General features: G+C 39.6%; 1 protein-coding gene across 1 annotated transcript in view; it reads right to left on the bottom strand.

The window, feature by feature from the left end:
• LOC108882663 (plexin-A1-like) overlaps positions 1-16,296 on the bottom strand; it is a 244,460-nt gene that overhangs the window by 61,765 nt on the left and 166,399 nt on the right. The window contains 2 exon segments of the mRNA XM_018675321.2: positions 5,801-6,024; positions 10,395-10,491. Of these exon segments, the coding sequence (XP_018530837.1) occupies positions 5,801-6,024; positions 10,395-10,491 (321 nt within the window).

Genomic DNA, 16,296 nt, shown 5'->3' on the forward strand with positions numbered 1-16,296 from the left:
GTCTGTTATGCTGTAATAATCACACTAATGTTTGAATGTTTGAAAATGGTATCTTACATGCCACTATAGAAAATAATCTGTGAAAACAACAGCAACTTGAGTGAACTGAATGAAGAGAGCAATAGCAAGGCACAGAGAGAGCTGTGTGGCTGGGGATAATGCTGCCTACTATTTGGAAGCTGACTCATGTTGGAACCTCAGGCGCCAGTAGAGCCTCAGCACTTTGGTTCCACAAACACAATAGCTGGTAAACACTGACCAGAGTGAGTAGCCATCAAGCTCTAGGGTACGATATGGACAACAGATGTCAGGGTGTGGAAATGGGGCTTCAGATGGTTTTGGAAGAATGGAGCTATGATACCACAAAACACAATATCAGCTAGCCACCAAGGCCTAGGATATAAACACTAGCAAAGCCACAGACAGACAGGCAACAGAGAAAGAGAAAGAAGAGTGCTGTTAGGATTACCAACATATGTGTGTGTGTGTGTGTGTGTGTGTGTGTGTGTGTGTGTGTGTGTGTGTGTGTGTGTTTTTTGGGGGGTGGGGGTGGGGAGGACCAGTGAAAGCTAGGGAAACCTACACTGTCACACCAACACACATAATAGTCATCAGTACATGGCAAAAAGTAACATTAGAGCAGAAGTGACATTAGAACATTTTTGATGGTCCTGTAGATGAGAGACAGACTGTAGTTTCAAGCTGTATCTACCATTAAATGGCTAGAATTCTGTTCACACTTACACAAAATGTTTACACAGCTAAATGAGCCTTGGTGCTTCTGGCAGCTCTATGACCATCTGTCACTCCTCATCCATATTTGTAAGAACATAGGTGAGGTTCTGACAGTTGGGGCATATTTTGTGCAAACTACCATTTGATGCACTCAGCATGATAGGCCCCCAACCAGAACTGGAAATCTCAGCGTCCCTCAAAACGTACGAGGGGGGAACACTGAGAAGATGATTAAAGTGCGGGATGCAACTTGGCTAACCAATGGTAAGTAGGGCTGCAGACCAAACACAGATGCCTTTCATACTCCATTGAACAAGGAGACTTAAGTAAGCAATAACATTACCTCTAATCAACCACATTATGATCTCTAGCTTTGTATGTGAAACACGATCCCTGTGGTATAGAAGAAGGAGTGAGACCACTATACATACTAGCTACTATGAATGAAAGAATGTTATAGTTATGTGTCATAATAACATTCCTCTGAAATATGAGAGTGGATTTCCATTGGAACCTCCCAAACTCTTGAAAGTATAAAAGTATGGCACCACATAACAAGATAACTAGCATTCACTGAGCCTGTGGGCATGCAGGCAGATGCCACAGTGTGGAAACAGGACCTCAAGCAGCTTTGGACTCATGTTGCAGTGATTTGACACAACACTACTACATCCAGGCAAATAACCACCACCGTCTGGGGAATGTGAAGTACAAATGCCCTGAAGCTGAAAATGATTTGGGAAAGATAGTGAACTGATACAACAGAGACGCATTTAAACACTAACTAACAAGCCTTAGGATAAAACTGCAAAAGGATATAAAAGGATATAAAACTGCAACAGATATAATTGTTCCACATGAACACCCAAAGTGATCTAGACTGACTAGCCTGATGCAAGGACCACAAATGCTTGTGGATGCATCTAGTAAAGCACAGTCCCTGCTAACTACAAGCCACTAACCACTGAACCCTGGAGGTAACAGCCAGATATTCAGACTGGAGGGTTACTGTGCATGTTACTGCATTCCTTGTTGGCCATTTTGTTTAGGGGAGCAATGGATTTTGTTCTGAGCAATCAGTAATGACTTACTTATACGTATGCCATTTCCAGTCATCACTGAGGTTACATTAGTCAGCATAATTGGCAGAAGATGAATGATGAAAAAGGAGGCCTCTACACCATGTCCACTGTTTTCCAATTTTACGACACCTCAGAGCTAAAGAAGAACTTTGGCTTTATATTAATCTATGGAGGCCCACAGCTTTGGAAGAAGCAAAAAATCCAATTAATTTTTTAATCTTTGACATTGTATTTTTCTTCCCATGTCTGGCCACTTCCTTTGGATACCACTGACCAGGAATCCAGTAGAAGTAAAGTACTGTGGCGTCACTCTGTGGTGGTGCGGCCTTTATACTGCAGTCCTGACCACATAGTAGCCACATCAAATCATCAATATTACAGCAGTGGTTTCCTAGTAGTTCTACACATATCTGTAACATGGTAATCTTGCTGTGGTTTCATTTGTAACCAATAGCACATGAGCTATGGAAGCAGCAGCCAGCAGCTGTTAAAAACTGGGAAAGTTGTTTATGTGGTCAGAAAATAGTTTGAGTACGGCTGAGGCATTCTAAACAAAAAGGGAGTATGTACAATTCAATTTGCAAAGGTTTTTTTTAATCTTTTCTTTCTTGGGAGTAGTGCCTCAAACAAATAATCTATAAGTGTAGTTATTGTGTTTAAATATTTGACAAACCTGGGAATACTGAACTGGGAATATCATTTTCACAAAAGTGGATTTTAGGTGTTAGGAGACTATAATGTTATTAAAGGATTCTTGTTTTCGATAGCATCAACTCAGGTTATTTTAATGTATTGAGAGACTCTGCTGATGGTATGCTCTCATTTTCTATTTGGAGTTAGTGCATTAATACCTTCTGATTAACCAGAACACCTACATACAGGGCAGTCAGAATGTATCGGGACAGTATGCAGTAAAATGTCACAGTCGTTGGTACCACAGAGACTAATAAACCTGGTTTATCTAAAAATAATCATGTCTAAAACCTAACCCTCATCCTCCATGTAGTTGGTGCTGTATGTCTAAGGTCTGCTCACTTTAATCATCTCTAATTGAGAACTGTAATTATCTCTTTTTTTTTTAATTGTTTATAAAAATATATAAAAATATATAAAATTAGACTGGCTGAACATGTGTATTGGTACTCATGGCAGCTGATGTACTTGATAAAGGTCTTAAAGTTATTGTGCTACCTCTAATAGAGGGAAATATAAACTAAACATGGCAAAATGAATCCATGAATCAAAAGAACAGAGAACACTGTTTCTGTCCCCATATCAAGATGTCGTTTACTTTTCCCTTTCATAACTCGTTAGACATTTATTACTCCCAGCCTCACTCCACTTGTACTATTATCATAGTATGAAAACACATCACTCTTATTCTCCCTTCTCCTTCTCATGCCCTTGTGTACACACACATACATACAGATGCATGCACACAAAAGGATAAACAGCTCCTTTGTTCATGAATGTATGTCCGTTTTATTTATTACAACATACAATAAACATGCTGTGAGCATCCACATACACACACAGGCTCACTTTAGCATTCATACAAGCACAAATATACACATGGATGGCCACTTTGTGTCTGCACACAACCTCCATCCATTACACACGGCACACATACACACAGAAAGCAGCAGCAGGGAGAAACAACAGATGTAAATGTCAGACTACATCAGAAATGCTTACCAGCAAGAACAGGACAAGTTGTGGAGGAACAGAAAGTGGAGGTGCAGAACATTCCTCCTCCATCTTTCTGTCTGTCCCCTATTCCGTCACATTATCAATAATGTCATTTTGTCATCCTCTCACACATTAGACACTTAGTCGATTCTTTCATACAGACTAATGTATAGTGGTAAAGGCTGAAATGTTATGCTACGTCAGTGGTATTACAACATCCATAAGGTCAAAAGCCAGAAACTCACAATCACACTGCCATGATCCAACAGTATGGTCTGAACATGAAATCAGTAACAGGTCACTGCTAAATTTTGATGAGTTGAGTCTTCCAAAGACATCAATACACAGAGAGACAGTGACATACAAACATGAACACAACTACAAGACAAAAAAGAATCAAAACCAAACAAACCCTTACATACCTCTATCTCTAGAGTACCAGTTTGATGTAACAGTGAGTAATAACACCATTTCTGTGCCAAGGGCAGGCACGAGGTCCCAACATGTGTGTGTTTTAATAGCAACACATTAAAATAGAGCAGCTTTTATTCTCGGTTCAGGACAGGTAGGGCTTTCGTGACTACAGGGGCTTCAACAAAGAGAGCTGACGCAATGGCCTATCAAGGTTTACAAACCTTGGATCTCCGCAGGTGACTTTACACTCCTTGTGAGTTGACGAGATTATAATATGGAGCTCAAAGAAGCCATGCTGCTTTTCTTCATAGGTGATTTTAGAACTGTAACGCTGGAGGGAGTTTGATTAGGAGAGGTTCTTTTTAGGTGATGCCACCTGTGATCTTTATTTATTTCCTACCAATGGTGATTCCACTCTCTGAACTCTTACTGCCTTCACTTTGCACCTAAAAATATCTACACTAGCAAGATGCAAGAGTGACTTAATTTCTTGTTTCTTTAGAATTTTAAAACCTCTTATGGTTTAAATTGCAGAAGTCATTCAAATTAAACAGTAAGCTGGAGCAAAAAATTGAAGGGGCTAGACAGAATATTTTATTCTTCTCAACTGCAAAATGAACAATGAAAAAATACAGTTGCTCCTCCTTTTTCATAAATCTTGATCTTTATTTAAAAGGGAGCCAGGAAAATAATGGGCAAATCAATGATACTTGCAAAACTTGGCATCATCTGTTTTGTTTTCAACATCTTAAAAAAGTCAAATTTTAAGAAAATTCAGTTCTGTTGCCTACTATCATCTATAGCCAAAGAGAAAGTAGCAGCAGCCAGTTTTAGAAGAGTGTGTTGCAGAATTAAAGTTTGAATATGTTGGTAAAATAAAAAAGATATTAGAGAAATACTGAATACTCTACTGGGAGAGGCTTTTGATTTCAGTTCATGTTCTATTTTTGCATTATGAATATATAATTACAGGCCTTATTATAATGCTTGTGCATTTTTAGGGCAGTTTATATTTGTATTTCTAAAAGCCTACAGAGACTTTATACCTAACTTGTTGCTTGTTAAAAAGTGAACTACGTCCTCTTATTTTCTATAATTAATAAAGTGACGTAAAATGATTTATTAGCAATCAAAACATAAAAAAGAAAACAGGGCACTAGTTAGGCAGAATCTGTGATTGAAATATTAATCAAAGGACAGCTCACCAAAAATGTTCAAAACACAGGCCCAAAACTTGTTAACACTCCCTAACTGATCAACGGATAATTTAATACATGGACTACCACTTAAAGCAGTTTAAAGAGGTTATTATTTTCTGATGGTGTTGTTTATTAACAGCAAAACAAACCTCAAAAAACTACTGCCAATACTTGTTGAGCACTGGCTCATAAAAAATGCCATCTATAATATGGCATCTCATCTACGAGGCTGAACTTTTCTGTTCACACACTGTTGTCTGTGAAAGGAGGCCAGGCTCAGCAGTCTCTCTCTGTATACCTGGCAACAGTTCCCATTAATGTTAACTGTAGTAAAGGCGCTGAGTGAATTTGTGTGTAGCAGTACTTTTCTGCTTGGGAACATTTGTGTAGGAAGACTTGAGGAAAAAAAAGGCGGGATACCTTTTAAATATAGTAGTAGTAGTAGCAAGTGGTTCAGAAAACCATATCAGAGTAATGGATGGCATTCATCCTTTCTAACATGCAAATACAACAGAAAATCTTCATGACCCCATAAACACTCACATACACGCCATAAAGTGACAATTGTTGACTAGCAGCTACACACAGATCTTGCAGCCTGTTCAGTATGTCTTCAGTGGTGGTGTCTCCCACTTATGTAGCCACACAAAGAAGCACACACACACACACACACACACTCACCTTAGTAATCTTTGGGTGGGTGCATCGGCTGTTTCCAGAGGTGGCATGCATCCACCCTCCGCCTTCAGCCAGCTGCAGTGGGAGGTGGGAATTTCCTCCACCGGTGCACTCCTGCCTGAGGGAGCACTTCTTGTCCTGGACGCACCAACCACATTCAAACCTGGGGTCAGCCTTCAGGCACATACCACAGCTGTCCCGCAATGCTCTGCACTTGTACAGGTGAGCTGGTTGAGAGACGGAGAGAGTGGGAGAAAGACAGATAGAATTTGACTGAAGCTAATGAAATAACACAAACCTTATTCAGTCTCTGTGGAGCTGCTGTGGAGAATGACACTGTTTCAGTGGTTGACGGGATAAACAGCAGTTTTTCGTGGGATGCATTATTTAACTTGCAAACATAAATGTTCAGTGTTAATGTTCAATATGGTCAATACACAGTAAACACAAAACACAAATGGAAGTGCCATTCATTTATGGATGTTAGAGGATTAGCTTGGTGGCTAAGCAGCTTAATAAAAATATGTAAGAGAATTTGAATTCAGGTTGGCCGGGCTAGATAACAAGCAAGCTAACCTTGCTAATTTAGCATTAGCTTAAGTTAAAGACAAAGTTATATTATAGATTAAGTCACACCAGTGTTTCCCATGCTTTCTTTTATCATATTTCCACATATCAGCTTTTCAGAAAGAAAAAGAAAATATCACTTCCTATGGCTGGTTAAAGCACATGTTCATATAGCATAGCATAAGCATGAACTATAATAGCCTTATTTAGGAAAATTTACCTTTTGTATTATTCTTGAGAATTCTTATTTTTGATGATCATAAAGTTCTGTAAGTTCTTAAATTAATTTAAAAAAGCAACAGTGGCAAGAAAAAGTCAAAAGAAGTAATCAGCCAATTTTATGTCTGTGAGCATGAGAGAGAGCAAAGAAGCAAAGGCAAAAATGAATGCAAATCACCAACATAACACCTAAAACCCTCAGTAGGTGATTATTACCACTCTGAGGCTGTGATGATGAGAGAATAACTGTTTCCACAGATAAATAGGGGAAAAAAATTAAAAAACATGAACAAGCAACCTAGAGGGATATTACAGAAATTAATTCAACAGGTAATGTCTTCTAACGCCAACAGGGAATTGATAATTTGTTGTGTATAAAACCATTCCCTCAACTCTGCAGAGTGGAAAAAGTCATTAAAAGTAAAAAAATATATATATATATAAATAAATAAATAGATAAATAAATAATTAAAACCTCAAACACCTGAGATGTTAGAGGAGAGGGAGATGAAAGAAAGCAGGGAAGAGGGGGAGAATAAATTTTAGCTGCGCTTGTTAACAAAACACCAACAAGAATTGTTATGAATTTAAAGATGGTGAGGCCCCGGGAGGCTGAGAAAATCAGAGGAAACAGATAGAGCCAGAAAGAGTGAGGGAGGTTGAGAGGAAATGATGAGAAGGGACCTTAAACAACAGAGGATCTGAAGAACAAACAAAGGGGAGGAAGTCACATTCAAACAAGAGAGCAAAATATACTGGTAAATGGAAAAGGCTTTTGATTTTTGTTTTGTTACCATTTGTCATCAGTTAATCTCTATCATAATTATCTCAGTAGATACTCTGTTGCCAAAACCTGCAGGCAGGTTTGTTTGCCGTCACACCAGTTAAACAGATTAGAAATTAACTAAAGTGGAAAAACAGAGGGGGAAAAAAACAACTGTAAAACAGAGCATGGGAGAATCTCCTCCCTCCACCTCCTCCTCGGCAGACATGCAGCGGCTGGACTTCAAAGCGAGCTTCTTTTGGATCCATCTGCCCGCCTCGGCCCTTCGCTCGCCTTAATCTGATTAGCCACGGCTCATATTAAAAGTAGCGCGACGCTAATTAATCTGAACCAAATGAATGATTTAATTAACATTAACATCTCCACTTTACACCGGGGCAAAGCCGGGTCAGCGCCGAGTAGCTCTGCCTCAGACGGATAATACAGCTCCAATTCAGAAGAAAAAGACAGGGACAGGGCAGGGAGGGATTAATAGAGGATGGAGAGAAAAAGGAGGAGAAAAGGAGGAGAAGGTCTTTGTGAGATTTGTATGAGTGAAGACAGTTTTATAATGCATGTTTTTAAGTAGTTTTAGACCTTCAACACTAAGTATTGCATAGAAGTCATATATTCATAATGTATTCTGTGAGGCTTTAGAACAAAATAACCATAATATATCTATTGGGAAGTGACAGGGTTGTTGATTCAGAGTAATTACTCATCCATAACCCAGCCAGCTGTTTCAGAAGTCTGTCTTTGGCTCCTTTTGAGGAACACTCCATTGGTCTGGGAAGCTGCCTGCATAAATTCCTTGCCACCTAGAAAGTCAAGCAGCAAGTACTGCTTACTCATAGTCATAACAACAGGAACATACTTGTCAAGTTCACACACACTGCCTCTAAGATCATTGGATTTCACACTCCAAAACTCTCAGAGCTCAACACCATCCTGTCACATGCAAAGCACTCACTGAGGCACACATCCCTGGGGCCTGTTACAAGAGCTATCTGGGTAACTTTTCTGTATAAAACCTCACATTGGAAAGACAGACGTCAAAATCCCTGTGATGAGTTTTAGTCAAAGTCATCCAGATAACTCCAGATAACCTGTGGGAAAAAAAGACAGTGTACTCTCTTTAGTACGCAAGAGTGCCCGAAACTTCCTCATAACTCACTGTTTTCAACTCAACAGTCAACTGTGCTTATTTTCAAAATATCAACAGTAAGCTGTGAGGAAATTTGGGGATTTGGAGGAACTAGTGGGTGCTACAACACAAGCCAGGATTGTGTCTTTACAGGATGAGGTTTATTCTGTCTGCTGTATTTCCTTTCCTAATATGTTTACTTTAAACTGGATATTGTGAAATGACAGATACCAACATGTGAGGCTTATAAGAATCACAGACTACTTGATTTGCCTTTTATGTTAAATGACTGCACATTATACCTGTTTGTTGTTAAGAGAGACAGCTATGGTTAAGCTAAAATGTATTTTAAAGCATTATCTGGATAACTGAAGCAGATCATCACATCTGACCTGACAGTGATCGTATAGTGATCTGCTGTTGGAACTGGGGTATTGAGGTCCTTCTCAGAGCTGTCAGTTACACAGTCATTGGGACAGGCTCGAAGCTCCTTTATTGCATAGTTTGAGTGACTGACATCATGCATCATCAGCGCTGCATAGCATAGTTGAAGAAAACAGGTTAATAACAACAGGTAGTTGGTCCATTTTAGTTACTTCAAACAAACTAAACAAGAGTTTGCTTGGAAGAGACTCCAAACAATTTATGTTCGCCTGTTTAATATTCAAGTTTGAATGAGAACTTTCACATGGGCATAGGTGAACCAGACCAAATGAGCAAATGTTCTGAATTATTAGCAGTTTAACCTGGCTAAAATTTTCCATTAGACACATAAACGTTAAACCGCTGTGTGCATAATTACTTGACTCACTAAATAAATGCTGATACTAGTCCTGAATAATTATCATTTACTAAACATAGGCCTATGTTGTTATCTATACTATGATTCATCTACCTGATTGTAAGGAAATGGGATTATTTATTTTGTTGTGACAGCTACAATACTTCCGAGCACATGTTAAACACAGCATGTTTAATCCCCAGAGAGAGTCTTTCAGTACAGACCGACAGAAAAGCTTAAAGGAGCACATTTTAAACAAAATTACACTGGCAGAAGAATTAGGTCATGACCGATAAGCAACTAATTTCCAAGCAATCTGCAAAATGAACTGCATGTCTGACATTTATCAAAATGAGGTCAGATACAACACAAAGGATGTGAGATTAAAATGTGCATGTGTGTCTTTTTAAGACTGAAATGAGTAGTGAATGGGATAGAAAAAATAGAGGAGAACAGAGTAGGGAGGGTTAGTTAATCTGACTCTAGACATGCAAATTCAGAGCAAAAGACTGTATGACACACTTGAGAGCAAGACTTATATTATCTTGTGTAATGGGACGTCTAAAATCATTAGCCTCCACCACCCAATATATTACACTTGATAAAGAATTTAGAATTGGTAATTGTTTTCCACTTCATGCACAAATGGCGATTAAAAATAATAAATGCCATCCCTCCATGTCGCTTTCTGTTTTTCTTTATCAATCCCTTTATTCTCATCTACCCCCCGCCATTACATGGTGCATTTATCAACCTGTCATCCCCCCATCTTTCTCCCTCTTCATCCTTTCCTCTGCCTATCAGTTTCTCCATTTGTTTATCTTCCTCTCTAACATCCATCCCTATTAATTTCTGTGTTGGATGTTTGTTTGTTATCATTGCCATCCATCAATCACTCCCTGTGCCCCTCTTTTATCCCTGAGACAAGAATGGTGTTTCTTCCAAACGAATGGTACACTTTCACCTTTCTCACTGATGGCTGTCAAAAATGAAATTACAGATTTCTTATGAAGGGGAATAAAACTGCACACAGTGCTGTTGCTTCACAGAAAATCATTACTGACAGATAAACAAGCAGGACCATCTCAAATTTCTTTGCCAAGCAACAAAGAAAATGTTCTACCTTGAATGTTGAATGGGTTGTCAATGACAAAGTTTCCATTCCACACCACGGAGAGGTCGACTGGTAGGTCACTGATGTCACTCCCCTCGTAGTCATACTGAGACAGACCGAGAAACAGAGAGACAAGGAGAGTGTGAGAAAATTGTTGATTTATAATGGATTCAATGCAAATTGGGAATTGTATGAGATACTGTTTCATTTGCATAGTGATTCGCCCCAGCTTGTTCATTGCAGACAGTGATACAGCCCGAGAATGAACGCGTGCATAAATCCATATTCACCAAAACAGACATATTTCATAAATACACACAGAGAAATAACAGATGGGTTACAGTTGAATGGGCATGGCTGAATGGAGACGGGGCTGGAAAGGGAGAAGAGGAGATGAGGGAAAGTAGGATGGAGGGAGAGAGGACGGGACAGGTGACGAGAGGAAAATGGGGTAAAGGATGAGGAGAGGAGAAGAAGGAGGGAAGGTGGGGGAGGAGAGGCAGTCAGAGCAGTGAAAGCAGACAGAAAGCGGACACTGGTAGATGCGTGAGAGGACCTTATTCATTTACACATGAGCTAAGTGGTGGGATGAGGGTAAGGGAGAGATAAGATACGGAGCAGTGTAAAGTGAAATTGGCATTTCCAATTTGCTCCCTGACACACTGGATTTGGTAGACACAGTTCGACCATCCCATTTGGGCAATGGGCCTGAGACAGACACACGCACACTTATGATCAAGTCAAAACTTTTCTCCACTCTTCCCCAATCCAGTACCATGATTCAAATACCAAACATATCGAGAAGTGAATAACATGTTCATATATGATATCCTGTGTTTAGATGAAGGTGAGTAGTTGTTATTTCCAACATACAGGTGGGTACACTTGCATGGAATCAGCAAGGCTGGTGCTAATAGACTAAAGGGTGGAGCTGCTTAAAAATAATGAGCTGCATGGCTTGTATGTGTACCAGCAGAAAGGTTCAGATACGGAAATACATGTAAAAACATGCTGTAATTTAAGATCAGTAATGGTTTTGATTCAGCTTTGAGCCTTGTGGAGAGGGCAGTGAAATACAAAGACAAATAGAGTAAAAAGAAGAACATAATCAAGAGGACAAAGAAAAAAGGAGACATTGTAAGCTGACACAGAGGAAGGAATGTGGGAAGTCTGGATCTCTATTGAGACAGTAAGAAGCTGAGAAGAGCTCAGGCCAATGAAACCACAGGATTCTGGGAGGTCAGCAGCTCCAGAGCAGAGGGATTCAACCAAAACACTCTTTTGCCTCAAAGGAAATGCTGATTGGCCTTATTCCCTTCCCACTTGTTCAATGTGACCCTAATCCATCACGCATGAGGTAGGCTCTTGACTTTATTAGCATCACCATTACATCCCACTGGCTAAAGGCCTGTGTATGGCAGCAAGTAGCTGAAGTGAAACCACAGGACCCACACACACACACAGGCCCACATACTACTCCTCTTCTCTCTGTGACGTGGCCCCCATTAAACTTTAAGGGTTTTGACTTGTTTGCCATCACCAAAACACTGGGTGAGCTTGTTCTCTTGTCAGTCTCTGCCCACCCTGCTGCCCGCCACATCATGCTTTATTCATACTGTCACATGGTTTAAAACGCCGACACAAACCACACTGTGACACCACGGCACCGTGCCACCAGTCACACTGAGCATCACCCACTGTGTAACTTGCTTCCTGGGGGACACTTTGGAGTAAAAGCCGATTTGTAGGCTTGGTCAGTACTGAAAAAACTCTGGGACAGGAAAGACAGCAGAGAGACAATTAGCACTAGAGAGATTTCAGGAATGGAGCAAAGCTGAAACCACTTTAATATAATATATACTGATAGTATACAGTATATACATTATCACATAACCTACAGGTGCCAAACAGAAATTGAAATGTGCATAATGTTAAAACAGATCCATATTTGATCTTGTAATTTTTGCTGACACACACAGTGAGTGTTCACAACTCAAGTCGACAAGAGTCTACAGCCGTGCTAGCAGGTATACATGGGCACAGCTGTGCTTTGAGCTAAATGCTAACATCAAATGTTCCTATCAGCTGCAGAGAAGTGATCACAGCAATTGTCTAGTGGTTCATCTTCTCAGTGAAAGTATGCTTTCAGTGTTTTGATTGACAGGAATCTAAAGGCGACAGAAATGTAGAGCTTTATTCCAAAATTAGACAGTCACCTTTTAAATATGACAGACATCGTGATAATAAGTGTGGAATGAATTTACATCTAATTATACTCCTGAAGCTATTACCTCTGCTTGAACCTTGCTTTACAAAATGGCAGCATTTTAAAGGATCTGTGTTTGGATATTGAGTGATCACACTAAAATGCTTTGGGGATATCTTTAACCTTTGGGACAAGGAGTTATGCTTCTTACAGGGTTAGGATTTGTGTTGTAAATATATAAATTTAATAATTTAATACAATAACCTGCTGGTTGCTAAAATATGGTAAAAACTGAAAACTTTTTACTTTGTTTCAAGACTGTAACTGCAGCAGGAAGTGAGGGGTATCTACATTATCTCAGTTTGGTAGAATGTTTTCACTCATTTCACAGTTGTCAGGTTGTTTTAAAATATTCATCACCATACAGTTTTATTCAGTATGCAACATATTGTTATTGATATGGAGGCAGTTGTGTGCCCAATCCTTTTTTTTTAACATTACAGTGATATTTGTATTGTCAGATCATTGTGTCAGATCATGTGTACTTGCCACTCTCTGTCTTTGATTCAAAGAATTTCAGAATAAGACAGACAGGAGCATGGCTCAACTGATATATTGGCCTGAAATGTGTTGTAGTCAAACTGTAGGTAATGAGCAAGTATTTTCAAAGAAAATGCTTGGCCAAAAGAAAAAGAAAAAAAACAAAAAAACATTCCAGCTTCACCTTTTTCTCAGGCTGAGAACAATTGAATGTTTTACCTAAAATCTTCTTTTTTTTAAATCTCTCTCATGGCTTAATGAAGAACTGTAGCTGTCTTTTGTTTTTGTGATTTATTATCCATGCTTGTGTTTTCCATATTTCCTGTGTTTAATTATGTTTTTGTCTCTCAGCCATCCTGCTCTTGGTCACCTCTTTGGCCTCCATGTAGAATTTCTTCCATACTGGGCATTCCTCTGGTCTACTGGAGATTAGATGTTCAGATTTTTTGTCCCAGTGGCCTGCAGGTGATGTGAATGACTGATTACAGTTGAACGCGTAAATTTAGTAAGGTATGGCTTTGTCCTCAACAAATAGATGTCTGTCTGAAATGCTTTCTCTAGGGTACATTTTTTTTACTTAATGAACTGAACAGCTCTTGACTATCAGCATGTCACTGACTCTTGGTAGAGCTTTGATCTTAAAGTGATGACACCAGTGCCGTTAAAAACTCTGTATTGGTGGAACCCTGTAGGTAAGAGTTGCTCTCCCCCTACTGAGAGGCCCCTCTGCTGGCCTGCTGTCCTGACTTCCCTCCCCTGAGCGCCTGAAGCTGCTGGAGATGAGTAATCAGACTCATTACTGAAGCCTCTGGCCAGCTCCTCCATGTCACTGCATGTAATTAATCTACCTGAGCCAACTCATAGTGTAGCCCCCCCTAGGGAAGAGAAGAGAGGAGAGGAGAGGAGAGCAAGAAGTTAGGTGGAGGGTAGGAGAAAAGGAAGAGGACACAGTCGAGGAGAGTTGAGTGGATGAAAGTGGAGGACAGCTAAAAAGGAGATAAGGGGCAAGTGAGACGAGTGGAATTAGGAAAAGAGGAGAGGAGATTAGGACAGCAACAGAGGGCAAAGAGGAAAACGAGGAGAGGCAGTAAAGGATGACAAGAAGAGGAAAAGAGGTAGAGGTAGGGAGAAAAGCAAATGGGACAAAAAAGGAGTAGAGGACAGTAGGAGGAAGGGGAGGTTAAACAAGGAGGAGATAGGGAGGAGGAGGGGCTTTGAGAGGGGACAAGGGAGGGAGGGAAGGTGACAGGAGGAGAAAAAAGGAGAGGGAGGGGAGGAGGTGTAAAAAGTACAAGGTGAGCACAAAGCCGTCCCTGGCCTCATTACAGTAACATACCAGCCTGGCTCAGGTTCATTCGTTATCTGCTCCTGCACTCGTTTATTCTCTCGCTACATGAATCGTCTCCATGGATTGCATGTCTCCATGGACTATATGAATAGATATGGCTGGTTTGTGTGTGTGTGTGTGCGTGTGTGAGAGAGAGAGTGCGTACATGCTTGAATGTCTGAGTGAACTGAAAATTGCCGATGTTAACATAACAGAGCAGCTGGCTGGTGAGGGGGGAGAAGGGAGAAAAACAGAGAGGTGTGTGTATGTGTGCGCGTCCACGTGCAGGTCACCCTCATGTAATTAGTCATGTTGAAGGATACCTGCGCTTGTGTTAAAAATATGCTGCAAACACACACTTACACGCAAAAGTCCCCCATTTTATTTCAGTTCAGTTCATTTCAGTTCAGTGTGGCTTCTTCAAATGAGATGCTTAGGTTTAATGAATGAGTGAATACATAAAAATGCAAATAATGATTCTTCACACTTAACCACTTCACACTTTTTGCACTGTGCGTATGTGTTGTTTGGCTTTCATTTATTCATTAGTGATTCCCTGTGATAAACACACAGAAAAACATGCACATTAACAAATATGTTTAGTAAGAAATGTAATGCCATCCCGATTACATTTTTTACAACATAAGAGCCAAACATTTATACTGGACATACCTGCAAACTCTTCACTGCCAACATATTTCATTTACTTAATCTGATGCTGGTGGAAGTACTCACATCCTTTACTAGTGGACTAGAGGGTTAAAGTAGCAGAAAATGGAAATACTTCAGTAAAGTACCTTAAAAATGTACTCAAGTTACTTCCCATCACATTTCCCTAATGTTAGCTCAATGTTTTTGTAGATTGTAATGTAATCAAGTTAATTTACTCAAGCACTGTACTTAAGTACAAATCTATGATATAACTTCAGTATTTTCCATTCGATGCTACTTTTTACATTTCACAGGGAAATCATGTGCTTTTCATTCCACTACATTTATCTGAAAGCTATAGTTACCAGTTATTTTACAGATTAAAATTTTACATTACAACATTACATACTAAATAGTTAAATCAAGCTCCATCTTGGCCACCTAAGAAAAATGCTGCTTAGACATTAATACATTAGAAATAATATTCCAATATATAACATATACAGAAATAGCATAACAGCCACATGACTAATCTTACTTTGCTTTCTTTTACTTTGCTACTTTAATATGTTTTGCTAATAATACTTTTACTTATATGAGATTTTCAATGCACTACTTTTATTTGTAATTGAGCATCTTTATATTGCAGTATCACAACTTTAACTAACTGATCTAAATACTTCCTCCATCACCAAGCAACATAAAACATGGAAGTCTCAAGCAGTCTCTGCTTTCAAAGGTATAAGTTCTGTATATTATTCAACCTGACCTCTTCCATATGACTTCTATGCAGTATAACAAGTTACTGTTCCAAGATATATTTGGCAAAGAAAATTATTCGTAAATACATGTAGGAGGTGGAGCTGCAGCAAAACATACATGTCTGTATAGTACACTATACTCTATAGGTAATATGTGTGTTATATGGTGCATGTTTGGGTGCCTTGTCTAGACCAGTTTGTGGAGGGTGAACACACAAACACCTCCATCCTCCCAAAATTTACTGTGCTGCTAGATGCATGGACTTACAGTGGGAAGTTCATACACAACACATAACTACACACGCGCACACACACACACACCACACACACACACACACACACACACACAGCATTTGATAGCCTATGTGTGTCAGTGTAATAAATCATGTAAAGCAGGTTGCTGGTTGTTGCTGATGCTACAGTCTC

The sequence above is a fragment of the Lates calcarifer genome, linkage group LG6 (genome assembly GCF_001640805.2).
Source record: "Lates calcarifer isolate ASB-BC8 linkage group LG6, TLL_Latcal_v3, whole genome shotgun sequence".
In the NCBI taxonomy this organism is placed as follows: Eukaryota; Metazoa; Chordata; class Actinopteri; family Centropomidae; genus Lates; species Lates calcarifer.